The sequence below is a fragment of the Crocuta crocuta genome, unplaced genomic scaffold (genome assembly GCF_008692635.1).
Source record: "Crocuta crocuta isolate KB4526 unplaced genomic scaffold, BGI_CrCroc_1.0 scaffold271, whole genome shotgun sequence".
Classification (NCBI taxonomy): domain Eukaryota; kingdom Metazoa; phylum Chordata; class Mammalia; order Carnivora; family Hyaenidae; genus Crocuta; species Crocuta crocuta.
The window spans coordinates 806,072-828,284 of NW_027527824.1; the positions used below are offsets into that span (position 1 = coordinate 806,072).

Here is a 22,213-nt window from a genome sequence, read left to right on the forward strand (position 1 = left end):
TGTTTTGGGAAGTTAAAATAAGCTTACATCTACCTAAAAATAATTTTCTTATTCTTTCCACATATTTATTCCTTCCGAAAAACAGAAGCATCCACAAGTCACCAACTCCAAACTGTCTGGCTTGATATCCCTCATTGATATCCCTCATGACTTGCCTACCAAAAAAATCAAACATATAAAACTGAAAGAAAAGAACAGTACTACTTTGAGTGTAACACCAACAAAATAAAGTCTTATTTATTACAGTAAATGATTAATTTACATCAGAGCCCAAAGCATCTATGTTGTCATATGATACATATTGATAGACTCCAAAAAGTCCATCCATGGACTACCTGATAGTCATAGAGCTCACTGATGCACTGTTAAGAAATACTGATTTCTCACGTTCTAATAATGGAACAATCTTTACCCCATGACACCATGACATAGTCCTCTATTAAACTAAATATATTATCCACCCCCACCAACTCTGCCAAGCATTACACTGAATCTCTATTCTGATTTTGGTACATTGCAAACGAGAAAAGCACTAAGTTCAAGTTGGGGTCACATGTCAGAGTCATCTGGTTTTCTTTTTTATCCCGCTGTCCCATTACATTACTGTATTTTAATTTAGTTGGCTGCAGAAAGCTGAGATGACAATAATACTAGAGAAGACTTCCTCATCCAGATAATAACATCAGCACTATAAAAGCACACTTCATTAAAAACAACGCACACAACAATCTGCTTCCAAGTGTCAGCAATGAAATAGCTGCACAATTACTTCAGATTCATTTCCCACATTTCCCTTCCCTCGGTGGAATGCCTAATCTTCACAAGGTGTTCATTTCCTGTCTCACCCAGCAACCACCTTCTGCATTTTTATTTTGTTGATCGCTCCTGCTTAAATTTCCGTGGGGATCCCTCATTTTAAAACACGCTTGTTGCTCTCGCTCCTGAACACAACCCCATCAGCACTGCTGCCGGTGCCTTGGGTTACAGCAGGCACTGAAGTTAATAGCTTGCCATGGTCCTGGGGGACCATATGAAATAATGATTGTCCTGGCCAGAGAGCATCTAGAGTTAAAACTATGGGCCTATGTGTGGAGTGTCAGATTACTTAATAGCGTTTGCAAAAACTGAACATCCCTTTTGCTCTCTTAATTCAAGAAATATTTATGGAGTGTCTACACAATACAAGGCTCTCTGCAAGGCAACGGAGTAAGTCTGATGCCAAGTAGGATGCACTTTCTACACTGAAAACATTTCAGGTAAGACCAGGACGACTCTAGCACACCACTTGTATCACTGGGCTATTGTTAAATGAAGAGAGTATATATAACTTCACTGCATTTCTGAGATACTACTGAGAGAGAACGGCCCATGGGATTAAGGAAGGCTATGAGAGTACACCAAACTGGGGAATCAAGAAAGAGTATACGAGGAAAGTTTTAGATAATAAGAGAAAGGTTCTATGTACAATTCCAGGCATTCCAGATAAGCAGAACAGCAAAGGCAAAGACTATCGAGGTGAAAAAAAAGTAATATATATGGAAACCAACAGTTTGACTGAAGCACAGGTTATGAATTACGAGGGAGCTGGGATAAGACCCAACAAGTACGCAGCAGGCCAGGCTGGAAACCAACTTGTTTGAGCATGCTCTATTTTCCTTTTAAGAATAAGGGCTTCAGCACTCACTAAACTGATAGCTTCTAAGATACAGACACTTGTTTGACTTGTTAGTAGATATTAGGCACCAACCTCCCTACACAGAAGTAAGAGACAAGCCTCCAGACCTGCAAGTTTTCCCCTGCACTCTGGGGACCCTCATTAGTCCTTTGCACTCACACCACTGACGGAAAGACGATGTGCCTTGTGGTGTTACTATGAAAGAAAATATATACTGTGCTCCTGGACCTCATTTTTAATTTTCCTTAACCTTTTCTTAGGCCTGCCTTTCCTTCAGCATCTACATTTAGTAAAAAGATTACTGGCTGTGTGGAACTCCTGTTGCAAGGTTGAATGTATACAAAATAGGACTCGCAAGATTTTATTGAGTATCTTCTACGTGCCAAGCACTGTGCTTCATTTAATCTTCATAATAATCCAGTGGCACAGGTATTACACCGAGCAAACCAAGACTCAGAGAGGACATTTCCACAGTTGCTCGGTTGTAAGAGGTGAAGCCCATGTAAGTCCAATTAGTACTTTGTATCATTGGAAGTTAAGTCATTAGAAATAAAATCATTAGGGGGTGCCTGGGTGGCTCAGTCAGTTAAGTGTCCAACTTCGGCTCAGGTCATGATTTCACGGTTTGTGGGTTCAAGCCCCGCGTCGGGCTCTGTGCTCACAGCCAGCTCAGAGCCTGGAGCCTGTCTTCAGATTCTGTGACTCCCTCTCTCTCTGACTCTCCTCTGCTCATGTTGTCTCTATCTCTCTTTCAAAAGATAAATAAAACATTAAAAAAATAAAAAAAAAGAAATAAAATCATTAAAACAAATGATTAACCATTAGAAATAAAAACTGAAACAAAAAGCCACCAAATTTAAGTAAATTGAGGCAGAAGAGAAGGAAAGAGGCATTTTGCATCGTACCTTTTAGAGAAAAGCAAATGTCAAGTGAACCAACTGACAAATGGACTTCAGTAATTAACTTTTTAAATGTTTATTTATTTTTGAGAGGGAGAGACAGAGACAGAGTGCAAGTGAGGGAGGGGCAGAGAGAGAGGGGGCTACAGGATTCAAAGCAGGCTCCAGGCTCTGAGCTGTCAGCACAGAGCCCGATGCGGGGCTCGAACTTGTGAACCGCAAGATCATGGCCTGAACCGAAGTCAGATGCTCACGAAAAACACCTGACACCCCAGTAATTTCATTTCCAATGAGAACTTGACATAGTGACTCTACTTAACAGACAGGAATTCACATCATGGCATTTTCACCAGAGAGATTTCCCTAAATCAGGAAACAGGTTATTTCAGTCTAAGGTACAGCCCCTTTTTGATAAACACACCTCTTTCATCCCCTAAACGTCTGTGTAGAAGTACTACACTTATGGTCAGCATATCATCTTCTGGGCTTGCTTTCCTCAGGGGGCCATATCAAAGTGAATGCCTAGTTAACTTGTTACATGACCTCTCTTCATCTCTCAACCTGCTGCTCCCTTTGTGAAATGAAGGGTTAAATCGTCTGATCTAATAATACTCTGGTCTGGCTGGTTCTAAAATACAACAAATCTATAATTCCGCATGGACATAAACATTTTTTTCCATCTTCATTTTCTGTTCCACAGCGTTCCCTTAGGTAGTTCTACTGGAGTTGGACTACAGACATTTGGGCAAGTTTTCTCACGAACAGAGATTTTTCATCCTTGGTCACATTCCTATAATCAAGTGGAAAATCTGGAGGAATAATTTCATTCATTTCAGTAATATTAGTCGCCCTGAAAATTATTTGTTTGATTATTATGCTTTTAAGTGACACAGCAAGGGAAATTTTTTTAAAAATACCAAAGTATTTGGTCCACCTACTGCCTCCAGTCATCACTCTCACTGTTCAAATTTAAAGGTCTGAGGTTTAGGGCACTGAGTGCTCTAAATACCGGCATCTCAGCAACAATCTATAATAAAATGAAAATGAAAGACCATAAAGAATGTTCTAATTTATAAGATAAACAGTAGAAGAGTTGAAAATGAAAGCCACAGCACTGAAGCCTAAGCATGATGTGAAAATCTCCACTTCTGGAAGAAGGCCACCAGATTTAATTGGATGCTGTGAAAGCAAACAGATGCTAATTTAGTGAGAACAGCAACCATTTCTGAACTCTCTGCATTAAAACAGCTTGATTAACAAACAAAAGCTGAGGACTTTTATAGGAAAGAGTCTATAAGTCTTAATACAAGATGTGTCAAGAGGTGGTTAACTGTGTCCGAGGTAGGTAAGGACAGAAATGAAGATGCAGAAGTACAGCAGTCAGAAAACAGTTATATTTTCAATATAAGCTTTACACCAATGAAACACAGGTGCAGGTCTATTTCTATAGAGAATTTATTTCTTTGCAAGCAAGGTTCAAGGTATCCTAATTGCTTCAAGGACACCATTAGAAAAATTCTCATTCATTTATTCAGGAAAAGTCAGTGTTGCTGAGTCGAAAAGTAGGCTGAATGAATACAGAGATAGGAAACCGCTCAACTCACTGCCACCCTGCAAATTCCTTTGTCTCTTCCTTCCTGGCAAAATGCAATCTAGTTATGATGGGGGCGGGGGGCTCCATAAACATCTAGACATACCAAGGTGTCTGCAAGAAAAATAAAAGACTCTAGTCACAGGACTGGAACCTGTCTGGCCAGTCCCTTAATATATAAGTACATGTGACTGCCTTATGCAGTCACTCACAGAAAAGGTGTTAGATCATTAAAACAGACCATCCCTTCTCTCATGAGCATGAGGTCCACCCACATGCAATGACTATGATCTGGGCCCAGTATTATCTGTTTTTGGACATATCACAATTTCTTTACACTCTAAAATTTCTGTCTCTAAAAGAAATCAGAATCAGCCAGGTAAAAAAGGTAATGCGTAGAGTTTTAGCCAAGATCTAGGGATAAACATTAGAACAAAACAATCAAAGAAATGGGACTCGCTGCATTAACATGTCTCTAAGGTTCCAATAATTCCATTACAGAAAAATAGTTAATCATCTTTTAGAGATTCATAAAAGCCTTGTTACGGACAAGTCAGGATGTTTCAAAAGTGCCTGCCAATTATACCACTCCTTCTGAGAATAAAACAAAAACCCGAAGACATTTTTTGAGGGCTTGAAAAAGCCATATGCTCTGACAGCTATGTCCTAACCTAATTCAATGATTGTTTCAGGAATCCATTCAGAATATATCATCTAGCAGACAATTAAGTAGCAAAATAACAATGGCTAACACATTTCATTTAAAAAACCACTTTAAAACCTACTTTTCAGTCCTCAGTGAAAGGAGAAATAAAGGGTAAAAGAACATTGTGGGTGGATTCTGGTTACATTCCTTCGTGTTTTGTGGTCTGAGCCTCAAAATGAAAGCAGCAAAGATTTCAGAGTTTCCCTTTACAGTATACATGCAGGTGCACAATAATAGCTTAGGCAAGGCATCAGTCCAAACCTGTGTTTCAAACAGACCAGACAAAGGAAAGAACTAGTCTTCCCACACCCACCCAGCAAAATTGGCTAACTAGGACTCCGAACTCCACTATCTCACATGCCAACAGCCAGAGAAGACAGGTAATCAGGACAAAGAGGCTGAAGATTCCTAGGCTGATTACAAGTATAATATACCCAATGAGCCATTCAATTCCTATTTTCCATCTCCCGTGAAGACCTGATTCCACCTAATAACCTGGGAAGGTTTACATCAACACTGATATACTCGGGGAAAAAAAACCCAGGCCAGTCTGTTCTTCAGTGACTCAAGCTAAGAATAACTGAGAGACTGATATAATTAACAAGCATAATCAATACATTTACTTTTATTTATATGTTTGTATATCTATGTTGTTCCAAAAAGGATAAGAAGTTTTACTAAAGAGCATAAAGTCACCTAAAATATTTGATAGTTTATAAAATCTGAGACAGCCAGATAAATGCTCTCAATCATAATACGGCATGCCATTAATTATAAGATGTACCTCATTTTTAGCAATATCAAAATGTCAAAAATATTTATATTAGAATCAATAAAATACAATATATGTTTCTGTAAAGGGGGAATATAGAGGTAAAATACAAAATTAATTCACAAAAATGCAAATTCCTGTGGTTCTTGTGGCTTCCAAAGAAATGGGTAACACAAGGGGTGCCTGGGTGGCTCAGTCGGTTAAGCAACCGACTTCGGCTCAGATCATGATCTCACGGTTTGTGGATTCAAGCCCCGTGTCAGGCTCTGTGCTAACAGCTAGCTCAGAGCCTGGAGCCTGCTTCAGATTCTGTGTCTCCCTCTTTCTCTGACCTTTCCCTGCTCATGCTGTCTCTCTCTCTCAAAAATAAGTAAGACATTTAAAAAAATTTTAAGATGGAACCTAGGGAAGGTTGGGAGGAGTGACTGTGCTCAAAACTACAAGGTGATCTTATGTGTTCATGCTTAATTAAAATCATTGGTCTCTTTATCGATTAGTAAAGTGTTTCACCATTAAACAAATGGAATGATGTCAACAAAAATGGGGGGGTAGGTAGATCTAAGGACTTGTCCCTCCAGAGAAATATTTTTTTTTTTTTTTTAGCAAAAACTGTTAGAATCAACTTTACTAAAACTCTGGAAAAAGTCAAGAGTGTACAACACCAGGCTGAACAATAAATCAAGGAAAAGGAAAATCAAAATCAAAATCAAGAGGAAAGCTTCACGGAATTTCCACTTATACTGTTCCTACTCCCTTCCCAAATGAGCAGTGGTGAAAATAGCAGCCTGCTAGTGTGGGGCTTTGATCCCCAGTGCAAAGGGAGCCACGCAGATTTTATTCTAAAAAACTTTATGTTTGTCTGTCCTATCTTGTCTGGGGCTACTTGAAGTACAAATGCAAGGCACTTGCCTTGGTTTTGCCTAGTCAGAACTACTCACTCCGAGTGAAAGACAGAGGACATTGTTCAAGATGTCAGGCAAACAAATCCCACAGCCTCCTTGTGCAAAAGATCAAGGATGAGACACGTAACAGATTGTCTAAAGCCTGGGAGGTAAAGCTGGGGAGAGTTTCTGCAGGAAATTAGTGTTTTCAAAAGTGCCCATATATAATGGGGAAGACAGAAGATCCATACATGCCCAGAATAGGATGCATACTCAAAAAAGACCTGAGAAGAGCCCAGGCTTTTACCTCTGGCTGATCATTAGGCTCACTGCAAGTAAGAAACAAGGGCTAAGGCATTCATGTTAAAAAGAAAGGATATCAATTAATTATTTCAAGACTGAATTTAAATTTACACATGGGATACTATCTTGTTTCAATTTTTATATAATTTTTTTGTTAAATAAAGGTCATGAATTTAATTTATACTCTGAGTTACACATAATGAAAGCATACAGCTTTGCAATAAATAATGATAAACCATGCTATCTAGAAAGGCAATACTCGATAAAGTTCCTTTATTTCTTTATCTTCCCATTAAAAAAAATACCAGCACTGAAAAAAAAAAAAGGGAAAAAAGAAAAGAAAGGACGTCAGACAAACTCAAAGCTGTACAAAGAAATAAAGATCACCAGTAAAGATAACTGCATAGGTAAATTTAAAAAAAGACAGTATTATGGGTACACAATGTATACAGATGTAATTTGTGACAATAACAACAGAAAGGTGGGAGGACAGAGGTATAGAGGAGCAGAGTTTTGTATGCTATTAAAGCTAATCTGGTATTAATTCAAACTAGACTATTATAAATAAAGGATATTAACCATGATCCCCAAAATAATGAATAAAAAAAATCTTAAAAATATACTGAAAAGGAAATGGTATGCCAAATAAAAAATGTATACTGAATCAAAATGGTATACCAAAAGAGGGGGAGAGAGTAATGGAAAAAATGAAGAACAAAAAAAAAAGCAGAAGAAATACAGAAAACAAACAGCAATACAATTATATTAAATGTAAATAGATTATAAACTCTCCAATCAAAAGGCAGAGATTTGCAGAATGGATTAAAAAAAAAATGATCCAACTATATGCTCCTTATAAGAGATTCCTTATAGATCCAAAGACACAAATATAGGTTCAAAATGAAAAGATGTTCCATGCCAATAGTAACCAAAACAAAGTTGGGGTGGCTATACCAAGAGTACAGAAGAAACAATCTTTTGGTCAAAATTTTTACAAAAAGCAAAGAAGGTCATTATATATCAATGAAAGGGTTGATTCATCGAGAAGAAATAACAACTAAAAACAGAAGCACCAAACAACAGAGCTCCAAAATATATGAGGCAACTATTGACAGTAATCCTCGAATTCTTCCAAAACACAGAAGAGAAAGGAACTCTTCCTAATGCATTCTATGAGGCCTCTATTACCCTGATGCAAAAGCCAGACAAAGTCATCATAAGAAAACTATAGATCAATATCCCTTATGAATACAGATGCATAAATCTTCAATGAAATACTAGGAAATTGAATCTAACAGCTTATTAAAAGGACATGTCTGCAGAAACAGAAAAGATAATCTCAAATTGATAGGGAATTGCACGGGGCCCTGAATAGCCAGAGCAATATTGAAAAAGAAAAATAAAGTTGGAGGATTCACACTTGTCAATTTCAACTTATTATGGTATTGGCAAAAGAACAGACGAATAGACTAATGGACCAACTGAGAATCCAGAAATAATCTATGGCTAATTGACTTTCAAAAAGTGTGCCAAGGCCATTCAATGAGGAAAGAATAGTCTCTTCAACACATGGTGCAAAGACAACTGGATATCCACGTGTAAAAGAATGGAGTTGGACCCCTCCAACCATATACAAAAATTAACTCAAAATGGGTCAAAGACCTAAATATAAGAGATAAAATGATAAAACTTTACCAAAAAGGGGGGTAAATCTTCACAACCTTGGATATGGCAATAGATACGAAACCAAAAGCACTAGAAACAGCAAACAAAAAAAAAAAAAAAAAAAAAAAAAAAAAAAAGAGAGAGAGAGAGAGACAAATTAGGCCCAATCAAAATTTGAAACTTTTGTGCATCACACTTACATGGTCAATTAATTAATCTATGACAAAGGAGGCAAGAATATATAATGGAGAAAAGACAGTCTCTTCAATAAATAGTGTTGGAAAAACTGAAGAGCTACATGCAAAAGAATGAAACTAAACCACTTTCTTACACCATATACAAATATAAACTCAAAATGGATTAAAGACCTAAATGTGAGACCTGAAACCAAAAAACTAGATAAAAACACAAGTAGCAATTTCTTTGATATCAACCATAGGAACATTTTTCAAGATATGTCTCCTAAAGCAAGGGAAACAAAAGCAAAACTAAACGACTGGGACTACACCAAAATAAAAAGTAAACCATCAACAAAACCTGGAAGTAAACCATCAACAAAACAAAAAGGCAGAATGGGAGAAGACATTTGCAAGTAACATATCTGATAAGGGGTTACTATCTAAAAAATATAAAGAACTTCTACGATTCAACAGCGAAAACCAGAAATAATCCAATTAAAAATGGGCAGAAGATCTGAATAAACATGTTTCCAAAGAAGACACACAGATGGCTAACAGACACATGAAAAGATGCTCTACATCACTAATAACCACAGAAGTGCAAATTAAAACTACAAAGAGATATCATGTTACATCTATCCGAATGGCTAAAATCAAAAACATAAGAAATAAGTGTTGGTGAGGTTATGGAGAAAAAGGAACCCTCATGCACTGTTGGTGGGAATGCAAATTGGTAAAGCCACTATGGAAAACAGTATGGAGGTTACTCAAAACAAAAATAGAAATATCATATGATCTAGCAATCCTACCACTGGATGTTTACCCAAAGAAAACAAAAATATCAATTTGAGAGATATATGTACACCTGTGTTTACTGCAGCATTATTTATAATACCTAAGTTATGGAAGCAACCCAAGTGTCCATTGGTAGATGAAGGGATAAAGAAGATGTGGTATATATATGTACAACGGAATATTACTCAGCTGTAAAAAAGAATGAGATCTTGCCATTTGCAACATGAATGGGCCTATAGGGTACAGTGTTAAGTGAAATACATCAGTCAGAGAAAGACAAATACTGTATGATTTTACTCATACGTGGAATTTAAGAAACAAATTAACAAACAAAGAAAAAGAGACAAACAAAAAATAGACTCTTAAATACAGAGAACAAACTGGCAGTTGCTGTGAGAGGGGAGGTAAAGGAAGGGCTAAATACATAAAGGGGATTAAGAGCATATTCATGTTGAGCACTGAGAAATGTACGGAATTGTTGAATCATTATACTATACACCTGAAACTTACATAACACTGTTATGTCAGTTATACTTCAATAAAAATAATTAAAAATACAAGTAAAGGGCCTGGGTGGCTCTATTAGTTGAATGTCCGACTCCTGATTTCAGCTCAGGTCATGATCCCAGGGTCATGGGACCAAGCCCGGAACTGGGTTCTGTGCTGAGTGTGGAGCCTGCTTAAGATTCTCTCCCTCTGTCCCTTCCCCCACTTCTACTTTCTCTCCCTCTGTAAATATATATAAAAAAATTAAAGATTAAAAAAATTTTTTTTCAAAAAAAAGGCACTGATTTAAACTATACAGGTATTCCCTGCCCTCTACTTAGGATCGTTGATTTACCAGATATAATATTAAATTCTTCCATGTGGTGCCAATCTTTTCTGCCTCTCTTCTTGCAGTTTCCTGAATACAGTGGAGGCTATTTCATTTCTTCATATCTATAAACACAAAAGTCTCCCAATCTAGAACAGTCGTTCTCAACCCTGACTGCACATTTCAGGAGGTTAAAAAAAATACTTCATGTCTGGGCCCTATTAACTAAATCAGAATTTCTGGGGAAGAAGCCAGAAATCTGGGGGTCAGGAGTTCATTTCTTAAAGGCTCCCCAGATGACAATAATGCATAGCCAGTGCTGAGAATAACTTACCTAGAATCATCTATATCCACTTCCCTTTAGCCAAGTACAGTGTTTTCTAAACTCCAATCATTCATATATGAGTTTTGGAAAGTTGTGTTTTTCTAGAAATGTAGCCAATTGCATTTGAATTTCATGTTGATAAGCAAAAAGCTGTTTATAAGATCATCTTATCTTTTAATGTCCATATATCTACAGTGACATCTTTTTTTTCCCCTTATACTAGTTGTTTTGCTGTCTCCTCTTTCTGAATAAGTTCTGCTAAGGGCTTATGCATTTCCCAGTTGTTTCAAGGGCTAGAACTTCTGCCTGTATTTTTCTTCCTTGTTGTTCAACTGTCCATTTAATTTCTGCTCTTACCTTTATTCTTTTCTTCTTTCAACTTTTGTAGATCTCAATGAACACTTCCTTCTCTAGGGATATCATGAGACTTAGGAGACTTAAATGACTGATTTGTAAATCTTTCTTTTTTTCTACTACACCCATTTAAGGAAATAAACTTCCCTCTAGGCACAGATTTAGCTGCACCTTACAAGCTTTCATATGCTATATTCTGTTATTGTTCAGTTAAAAAATAATTTCAAACTTCCTTTATAGGTTCTTTTTTGACCTATACATTTTACAGAAGTATGCAGTTATTTTTTTTTAACATTTTTTAATGTTTATTTTTGAGATAGAAAGGGAGAGTGCGCGTGTGAACAAGCGCAAGCAGGGGAGGGCCAGAAAGAGAGGGAGACACAGAATCTGAAGCAGGCTCCAGAATCTGGGCTGTCAGCACAGAGCCTGATGCAGGCATTGAACTCATGAACTGCAAGATCATGACCTGAGCCAAAGTTGGATGCTCAACCAACTGAGCCACGCAGATACCCATAAATACACTGTTTTTAACATCCATACATTTGGGGATTTTATTATTGATTTCTAGTAAATTCCACTGTGGTCAGTAAACATACTGTAAATTATTTAAATCTCTTGAAATTTGTTGAGGCCCAGCATAATCAATTTTGGTGAATGTTTCACATATATCTAAAAAAGAATATATCTTATAGCTGTTGGTACAATATTCTTCAGCTGTAACTAAAGTCTAGTTTATTGCACTAGCAAGTCTTTTATATTCTGACTGTTTTATCTGCTTCCTTAATAATTAATAAAAAGAAATATAAAGTCCTCTGTTATAATTGTGGATTTCCTTGAAATTCTGTGAATTTCTGTCTATATGTTTGAAATCATGCTTTTAGGGATGTGTGTGTGTGTGTGTGTGTGTGTGTGTGTGTGTGTGTGTGTGTGTAACTGACAGCATTAAAATAAAATATCTCACTTATTTAAATTGCCTTAAACTTCATTTTGTCTGATACTAGTGTAGTTACCTTAGCTGTCATACGGATAATATTTATATAATATGTCTTTATTCACTCTTCTATCTTCAATATTTCTATGTCCTTATACTTGAGGTATGTCTTACAAGCAGGATAAGTGTAGCTTTTTTATTCAACCTGACAATCTTTATTTTTAAGTAGCACATAAATAACATTTATTGTAATTGCAGAATTTAAGTTCAGGTTCATAAGAACAAATTTACTATCTGTCTTCTGTTTGTTCCACTTGTTTAAGGTTCATTTTCCTTTCTTTTCTTGCCCTGTTTTGGATTAATCAAGTACTGTATTTAAAAAATTTTCTACCTGTATCCTCTATTAATTTTTTGCCTGTACAAAACAATTCTTTTAGTGGTTATGAGATTATGACATGCATCCTTGATTTTTTAGCCCTCTAAAAGTAGGATCTTTTTTTAATAAACTTTTTTTTTTAAATGTTTACTTATTTTTGAAGGAGAGGCAGAGTATGAGCGGGAAAGGGGCAGAGAGAGAGGGAGACACAGAATCTAAAGCAGGCTCCAGGCTCCAAGCTGTCAGCAGAAAGCCTGACACAGGGCTCAAACTCACGATCCGTGAGATCATGACCTGAGCTGAAGTCGGACGCTTAACCGACTGAGCCACCCAGGTGCCCCTATAAAGTAGGATCTTTACCCTACTTTAAAATTTTAGAAAACTTTAACTCCATTTCCACTTCCCAACTTTTGTGTTAGTCATGCATAATTCCACATATATTTTATATGTATGTATTTCATATTTTATGACACTATTTGTTTTGTAGTCAAAATTAATTTAGATATACTCACACTTACCCTTTCTATTGTCTTTGTTCTTTCCCACATTTCCATGTTTCTGTGCTATGTTTATTTTTATTCTGACTTTAGTACCTATATTTCCCTTAGCACAGGCTGTTGGGATACATTTTCTCAACGTCTTTTATTTTGCCTTTATTTTTGAAGGATATATTCACCAACTATAGAATTCTAAGCTGGCATTATTGTTTTACAGTACTTAAAAAAATTTTTAAAAAATTTTTAATATTTATTTCTGAGAGAGAGAGAGAGACAGAGAACACAAAGAACACGAGCAGGGGAGGGACAGAGAAAGAGAGAGAGGCACAGAATCTGAAGTAGGCTCCAGGCTCTGAACTGTCAGCACAGAGCCCAATGCAGGGCTTGAACCCTTGAGCAATGAGATCATGACCAGAGCCAAAGTCAGATGCCTAACCAACTGAGCCACTCATGTGACCTTCTTTTATAGCACTTTTAAAATGTCTTTGCATCACTTTTATGGTTCCTAAAGATTCTGAGAAATTTGCTTTCAGTCTTATTGTTGCTCTTTTGATGCTAATTTGTCTTTTATTACTAGTTACTTTTAATATTTTCACTTTGTCTTTGGTTTTCAGCTGTTTTAACATAATTTCCCTAAGTATATTTGCTTTGTACTTATGAGTTGCAGTTAATGTTTCTAGAATTTATACTTGATATGTTTCGTCAAATTTGAAAACTTCTGTCATTACCTCTTAAACACTGCATTTATTACCATCTGTGGTTTCTTCTCCCACTCTGTGACCCCAATTATATGTATATGTATTGTATGTATATGTACTTTTTGTCCCTTTTTACTGGGTCCTACGTCAGTCAAGCACTTAACTATATAATCCATCGTTTTTTTCCTTCGTGCTTTTGTAGGATATTTTCTATTGACCTACTTCCAGTTCACTAATCCACTTTTCAGACATGTACAACCTGCTGCTGAGTCTCTTATGCTCTTCTTGCTTGTCTGACAAATCTTTAATCATTTCACTTGTTGACTAGCAAGCAACAGGTACTACATAAGTATATGCAGAGTATATAATACTTGTTCTCACAAAAGCAAATTAAATGAGTCAATCTTGCAATTAAAATTAAAATTAGCAATTCTAAGAAGTGTAGGACTTAGTATAATCTAAATGAATAACCACATTCTATTTAAAAGAAATGAAGCACTGGGGCACCTGCATGGCTCAGTTGGTTAAGTGTCCAACTTTGGTTCAGGTCATGATCTCACTGCTCATGAGTTCAAGCCCTGCATCAGGCTCTGTGCTGCTGACAGCTCAGAGCCTAGAGCCTGCTTCAGATTCTGTGTCTCCCTCTATTTCTGCCCCTCCCGTGCTCATGCTTGGTCTCTGTCTGTCTGTCTCTCTCAAATATAAAAACAGTATTTTTTAAATGAAGCACTTTACAAAGGATATACAAAAAAATCACTATAATCTGGGTCACATTTTATATTTGTAATATATTCCATGTTTCAAACTGGCTTATATTAAAAGTATACAGAAAGATACTTACTCTCTTTCCTTTTCAGTCAGTTTGTCATTGATATTATCTTTGATTGTTGATCTAGATCCCTTATGAATTATAGGGTATCTTAGGGGCACTTGAAGGAAAAAGGAAATCATGGAGACCAAATGTGCAGTGTAACCAAGGGCAACAGCAATGCTTCCATCATCTTTTGCTGTAAATTCAAAAGCAGAGGAAAAGAAAATAACTATTTACCTTATAAATGTAGCTATAAGATCATAATAAATCAATTTCAAGAGATTTTAAGAAATAACTGTTAATTAAAACATTAATCACATCTAAATTATATGAATTTTATTAAAATCTAAACATATTAACAAGACTTGAAATTTTATTTATTATATTTAAAACTACTACTCAATAATTGTTGTGATGAAATTAACATTTCATGTTTATCCTAAGAGTTCTTAATACACTCAAATATCCATTACTTTTCCTGGCATTTTTAAAGACAGAAATAATACTTGGTCTGTTACATGATGTGAAAATTAGTTTCAGAGGTTCAATCCCATTGCACTATATGAGAATTACACATCTTATTCATTAACTTTATAAGCAACATAGTTGTGCTGTTGTACTATTGTACAAATCATTAAGTCTAACTAAGGTGAAGTGAAATGGCACAATGCATCCTTTTGGGGTATTTTCTCACTATCTACAAGACAGTGTTGCATAAATAAGACTGTGAAGTTTGAAACAGGATGGATAGGGAGGAAAAATATTTTAAACAGGAAAATAAAAGGCCAAAAACCACAGTTTATTATGCAATTTAGGTGGAAGTAACTGTTGGAGGAAAAATGTGTGTATCCTACAGTCAAACATAAGCAACTATTTTTAAAGAAGTCACAGACAAGGGCGCCTGGGTGGCCCAACCAGTTAAGTGCCGGATTCTTGTTTTCAGCTTAGGTCATGATCTCATGGTTTGTGAGTTTAAGCCTCGCATAGGGCTCTGCACTGAAAGTGCAGAGATTGCTTGGGATCCTCTCTCTCCACCTCTCTCTCTGCCCTTCCCTCCCCACATCGTGCACATGCATGCTCTCTCTCTCAAAAGAAAATAAATAAACTTAAAAAAAAGAAGTCACAGATAATTACATTTTTAAAATATTTATTTATTTTTGAGAGACAGAGAGACAGAGCATGAGACAGGGGGCGGGAGGACAGAGAGAGAAGGAGACACAGAATCCGAAGCAGGCTCCAGGCTCTCAGCAAGCTGTCAGGACAGAGCCCAATGCGGGGCTCAAACCCATGAACTGTGAGATCATGACCTGAGCCAAAGTCAGATGTCCAAATGACTGAGCCACCCAGGTGCCCCAACAGTTTTAACTCACCATCTAGACTTCTGCTACTACCTACCAGGGATAATAATCATCAGGTACTCAGAAAACAGTAATAAAATGTTTTAAGTTTGCTCCAGGAGGAAGAAAAAAGTAACTGTTTGGCATATAGTCTTCCAAAATACTTTTAAAAGTTCACGCCAATACACACCCACCCACACATATTCTAAAAGATTTAACACATAACCTAGAATATCTCTGGCTAGAGAAGGGCTAAAATAATTGAGATGACCTTGGCCTGATTTCTAAGGGTATCTTTAACTTCAATTATTAGTAGTATTTTTCACATTCTTTTTATACTTAGTTATCTAAGTACTATCTTCCTGTTGCAGGAATGCCACTATAGTCATCTATTCTTCAGCTCATTCTCCACCACTGACTATCATAGCAGATTCTTGGTTTCTCTTTGACTATACTATAAACTTTCATTGTGTACTTTCTTCTGCAAGGAATTAACCACAGTACTTCATTTATTACAGTCGTTAATTCATCAACAATTACGAAACTGGGTACCTTTTTATATGCTATTTCGCTCGTTTCACAGATGAAGAATCTAAGGGTCAGAGAAGTTAAGGCACCTGTCTGAAGTCATACAGTAACACAATACAGGCTGGCCTCACACCAGTGTCTCGGTCTTTAAGCACTCCACCATATCATCTCAGAAGGTCACTGCGGACCATATAACATTTAACTTGGGAAACTAGAATGTACCAAGCTTATGACACACACGTATCACCTTAGTTTCCTCCAACTTCTCTTGTAAGGGCATAGAACAGAGTTCTCGGTGACTTGTAAAGTGCTTGACTGAGAATGGACTACAATGTGATGTTCTCTCAAATCAAACTGATGAAAAAAAATGCACCAGCATTCATTTCAGCTGACTGCTCCGCCATGCCCTGACCGACCGGAATCCTAACTGTTCTCAGAGACCATGCCCTCTTGCCCCAGGCCCACACAAGTACTTTGAGTCCCGTAACCCTTCACTTCTGTTGAATTATGTACGCCACAGTACCTTAGAGACTAAACTTACATCACACTACATTGTAAATTCATCACATTACAATTTAATCATCATATAACCTTACAGCTAGGAGGAACCTCAGAAATCACTGAATCTGATGCTATCAATTTAGAGGTGAGAAAAAAATGGAATTCAGACTGTGTAAGTGACTTGATCAGAGTCTCTGTGACTCTGTAAATTCCATGAGTGATAAAATAAGAGAGAGAATTGTATATACCCCCCTGCCCTTAAAGTATCTATCCCTGGAGTCACAGCGAGGACACTGAATTCTACCAGAAGTCACAGAACCCTGTGCCCCCCGCTTTCTGTAAAGGGTAGGGCTTATCAAATTTAAAATATTCTTATCAGTAAAAGGACTCGGTCCTTAAGAACTTACTTCTGAAGTGAGAGATGAGGAAGCAGACAACTTACAGGAAGGACATATAATACTACACTAAGTTTGGACTTTGTTATATGTGCTTTACAGTAAGCTTTTCCTTTCTTATGAGGCCAGACAGAAAAGAATTTGCAAACTTCTAGAAAGCAGCAGCAGGCCTCTTAATCAGCCTTCCAAACAGGATAAATGCAAACTATGAATGCTTAAAAAAACCTATCCAGTGCTGAACACACCAGCATCTACATTTTTCCATATTACTGCAAGGTTAATGCTAAGGAGTTGCGTTTGCAAATTTTGAGACCACAGCCACATACCCATTAAAAGAACAAAGACTAGTCTTCTAACATCACCTGTCTTCAAGGATCAAAACAGTTCTGCTTAAATTTAAAGATAAAAAGCATCTCTATGAGAAGCCCACGCATGCAAATCAAAATCCAAAAAGAAACAGCAAAAGCCGAAAACTCGATAAAATTGGAAATCAGCTTTGATTCTGGTTATTCACACTCACCATTGTTTCCACCACAAGCCTCCCCGCTCCGCCTATTAAAAACCCTAGGTTGTTTCCATTCCAGGCCACAGTGCTCACTCACAACCTCACTGTTAAACGCCATGGTGTTGGATTTCCAATATTGAAGCTTTATATTAAAAAGCATTTTAAAAGGACCACGGGTGAGGCATTACAGGGCCCAGGGGTATTCCAATACCCTCAAAAGGAAAACCACCTCCTGGTAGGGAAGTCACTTTCATCACCCCAAGACCACTGAACCTCCAGTGGGAAAATGTGAGCTCATGTGGTTAATTATGGCTATTGCTGGCCACGAACCTCAGATGTCACTTTCTGTTGCCAATCACTTTAGCTAAAAAACCAAAAGGTTTAAGGTTTCCAGCATTCCAAGATCTAAAAGACTTTTTACCTGCCAAAGCCAAAACCTGGCTCTCCGGGGTGTGCTTTTCCAGTAAGCATTAATGACGTCCCTAACACCTAATGCAGAGCAGAGGTTTGTGTTCCTTATGCTGCTCTCAGGGTTAGAAAGGTTACAGATGATAGGCTTGCTGGGGAGAAGGAGTCGGAGGGGGAGTGGAAGGATTCAGAGAGAACAGGAATAAACTGTAGGAGTCAGGTGTGTGAAAAAGATCTTAATTTAAACGATGTTTTCAGGGGCTTAAAAACAAAACAAAAATCTGCAGTTGCCTCATAATCATTTCTGATTTGTTTGTCAAATGTAAGTCATTATTTAGAGCAGCAGTTTTGTGTAATTTTTGTGATAGTAAACACCATCAACCCACAATGGCCACGACAATAGTATAAATTGCTTCAGACGCCCCTTTAACTTATATGTTGGACAAACTATATTAATATTCAAATGCATCCAAGTACAATAAGTGATCTAAAAGCTCTTACCATCCTGCCTTCCCAATCACTGAGGCAGCTGATTTGTTAAGGAACCAAGCACTCACTGATCCAGACAGGACAAAATATTTAAGACTCTAATCACTGCCACAGCATCTATGGAATCATTCCATGTTCTCAATGAGACATGTTTGACATATGGTCTCTCCTTTCCAAGAAATCATGCCTGCATAAAGGAATACAGACACAGAAGGAAATCTGGGTCTCATTACCACAAAAGGCTCTCGTGTTATGGATTACTTAAAAACACACACAAACAATTTTTTTTTTAAACGAGAAATGTCTCAGTCAATGGAACTCAAGTGAATACCCTTCAGCAGACAACTTTCTCCCGTGGTGTCCAGGCCGCTTTGGCATACTCTAAACAGTAACTTACCCATTTAGAAAAGCACAATAAAGGATGGGCCACAACGGTAGAGTTTCCCAAACAGTGTCGACCCAGGCAATGTAAAGTCTATCCCAGCAAAGTATCACAAACATCACAGAAAAACCAGTTGGGAGTTCCTTATGAGAAAATAACCAAGAATGCAGCTGTCACAGGACACTAAAAAGTTGTCAGAAGTTTGGAAGAGGTTATTACTCAAAACAAGGACAAAAACAGCATCATGACAGGAATAATATGGACCTTAAAACGAGGCTCATCAGGAATGACTTTCGCTCTGCCACTGGCTAGTATGAGTCTTTGGAAAAATGAACTAATCTCTCTGAGCCTCAATTTTCTTGTCTTGGGAAAAAAAAAAAAAAACTGCGTGTAATTCTTTCCTTCACAGAAGGAATTCATTCTTACAGTTGTGAAAATTAAATAAACAAGAAGCACCATGCATGGCGTTCCATGTTGCCATATTTCTCTCCTTGCCCAATCTAAAATGTCCTCCTACCCTTCTCTTCCGAGGGGAACACTATTTCGTCTTTTAAGACACCTCGGGCACCATCTTCCCCATAAAGGCTTTCCTGATCCCCTCCTGATGGCACTATTTCCACCTCTTTGAATCTTGAATACCTGGTATAAACTTCAAAGTGCCTGACACAGAGTATGAAATCAATAAATATGTCTTGATGATTTTGATTTTAATGGCCCCACCTGGACTGAAAGCCCACTGAGGTAGGATCAATGTCCTACTCATCTTGGCATACTCTTAGCACCTGGCCCAGCAGGTGACACAACACCAGCCATTCAGTGAATTGAGTGTACGGAAGTGCCTTGCAGAATGCTAACATAAGATTTTAAAGTCCAACACTACCATATGTGCTTCTTAAAAGTTCTGATTGTGAGGTGTCACAGGGAGTGAACAGGGCCTTAGAGTAAAATTACACATTTGTTTCATTTTATCTCCCATTTCATTTTCAGCAAACTGCACTAAAAAGCTAAACTAATTACTTAAAGGCTAGGAAAAATATATTCAGCTTGTTGGACATGCTAAGAAGAGAGAGCTAACAAAAGCTGTGGAAAAACTAGGAAACAGAATACTTTATAGAAAACAAAAATAGAATCGAGAACTGATTACATCACCGGCTCTTGTCATCCGCCTTCTTAGAGCCCTTCAGGGTTTTCCCACTCTACCGAGAATAAAGCAAACTACTTCTGGTGGCCTCTAGGCCTTGGCTGACTTCTCCTACCTCCTCCGATGTAACTCTTCCTCCTGCTCACTACTCTCCAGTCACACAGGTCTGGTCTTTTCTGTCTTTCCTTCTTTCCCCCCCTACTTTCTTTCCTTCCCCTCCTCTCTCTCACAACCAATTACAATTACATTTATAGGAGTACCTTATATGAAAAGCTCTTTCAAATGGCATCTTATTCAGTCATCACAATAAATGAGAGTGTAGATATTACCTTTACAGGTAAAGAAATTAAGCTGAGAGATTATATGATGTGCCCCAAATACAGGTCTTTTTTCCCATACTCCCTACCCTGAATTTTTTTTTTCCAGATATATCAAGTTCTTTCCTCCATCATGAACTTTGTACTTGCTGCCCCCTCTTCGAGGAAAGCTCTTCCCCCCGACGTGGCAGAGTTGGATTCTTTCGGCCTTCAAATTTTCTGTTAAATGTTTTTCCTCAGAGAGGTCTTCTCTAACCGCTTTATCTAAAGTAGGTTCCCCTATTGTCTATAATAGCATATTCTTTTATTAAATACTTGTTATTTATTTTCTTATTTATTGGCTCTCTCCCTCAAAAGGTTGTACATTCCATGAAAGGAGAGAACATACTTGTTTCTTCTATCATTATATCCTCAAAGCCCAGCACAGTGCCTGGCATATAGGTGTGCTTAATTAGTACTTTTCCCAAAGAGTGAATGTTCTGTATCCCCAGAACCTGGCACAAGGCTCAAGGTACTCAAGAGGTTTGTTGAACGAATGAACAAATGAGGAAAAAGTTATGTTATGGCCTTCAGGACACCATAACTTTGCCTAAAATTAACACCAAAACACATCTGTATGACTTATGGAGATTAAAAGGAACATTTTGCAATGGAAACCAGACAAATCCGAGCTAGATCATTACCTAGCTTTGTGGTCGTGAGCAAGTCACTAGCTAAATAAATAGCTCATTTACATGCTATGAGATTATGCCACTTTCTTTATAGGTTTCTTTTGTTTTGTGAGGATTAAAGATAATGCAAATGTCATGCTTTTACAGATCAAACTTCTCAACAATAATATAAAACACGTAAGGACATGAATCAATATGTTCATAGTATCGATTAGGAAATCAAGTCAAAGCTAAGACGGTCTGCTCCAAATTACATGGTTTCTAGAAGGGAAACCAGGACTTTAACACAGGTTTTCCCATTCCTATTTTATCACTCATATCATGTCCCAACTACTTGCTGTACGGGTTGTTGCAAAGGACAAAATAGATAATAAATCAGTCTTAAATGTTAAAGGATCACAAATAACAACACTTTATCAGGAAATGGAGGAAGGTCCCAAACAAAACTTGTAATTCTGTCTTCTTGAATAACTTCTTCCCATATACATAATATGCTACCTTTGGGAATAATCTATAAAGCTATTTAATAGGCCTCAAAGCACTGTATAGCCTAGGGGAAAAGAACCCACTTTGCTAACGATAAAAAAAAAATCTACCAAAATTTCAAATAAGAGAAGTTCTTTTTTCTTGGCTTACTGCTAAAGAGATTAGGAAAATTAAAATACTTTAAAATATAGCAATTACTATGAATCATAGTCTATAATGTTTCTAATGTAACTTTTTCTTAGTTCAAAGAGGACAGAAATGACAGTATAAAAGTCGAGCCTGTGGTAGTGGCAATGTCACAAAATTAAATTTTCAAAGACTTTTCACATTACGAGACATATGACTTTCTACATAATAGAACAGATAAATGTTGGTTGTTCTTCTGCTCCCAACCACATACAAAATTTTCATAAAAATCAAACCAAAAGGATAGAGAGGTTGTTATTTTTAACTATTTGTTATTCTTAAACTATTTTCTTTTCAAATTCAAATATACAACTTTGAATATATTTCAAAATTCAAATATACAACTTTGAATATACAACTTGAAATATATTTCTTTTCAATTTCAAATATACAACTCAATTTTTCCCCCATGATTAGAACTAAATATTCTCTTAAGTCTCCCATTAGAGAATCCGTCTCTAGGTACTTCCATTTGGGAAGAGGCAGAAGGTCCAAAAACCCTCTGCTAGGCAACCAACACTTCAAGATATTTGTTTTCCTCTGAAACATTCCCATACATTATATACACCAAATCTTTAGATGTAAAAAGAACTAA

At 37.1% G+C, this 22,213-nt stretch overlaps 1 protein-coding gene across 2 annotated transcripts in view; it reads right to left on the bottom strand.

Moving 5' to 3' along the window:
• UVRAG (UV radiation resistance associated) overlaps positions 1-22,213 on the bottom strand; it is a 286,243-nt gene that overhangs the window by 103,421 nt on the left and 160,609 nt on the right. For both annotated transcript variants that reach the window (XM_077776339.1, XM_077776334.1), the window contains one exon: positions 14,303-14,468. In XM_077776339.1, the coding sequence (XP_077632465.1) occupies positions 14,303-14,468 (166 nt within the window). The remainder of the gene's footprint in view (positions 1-14,302; positions 14,469-22,213) is intronic.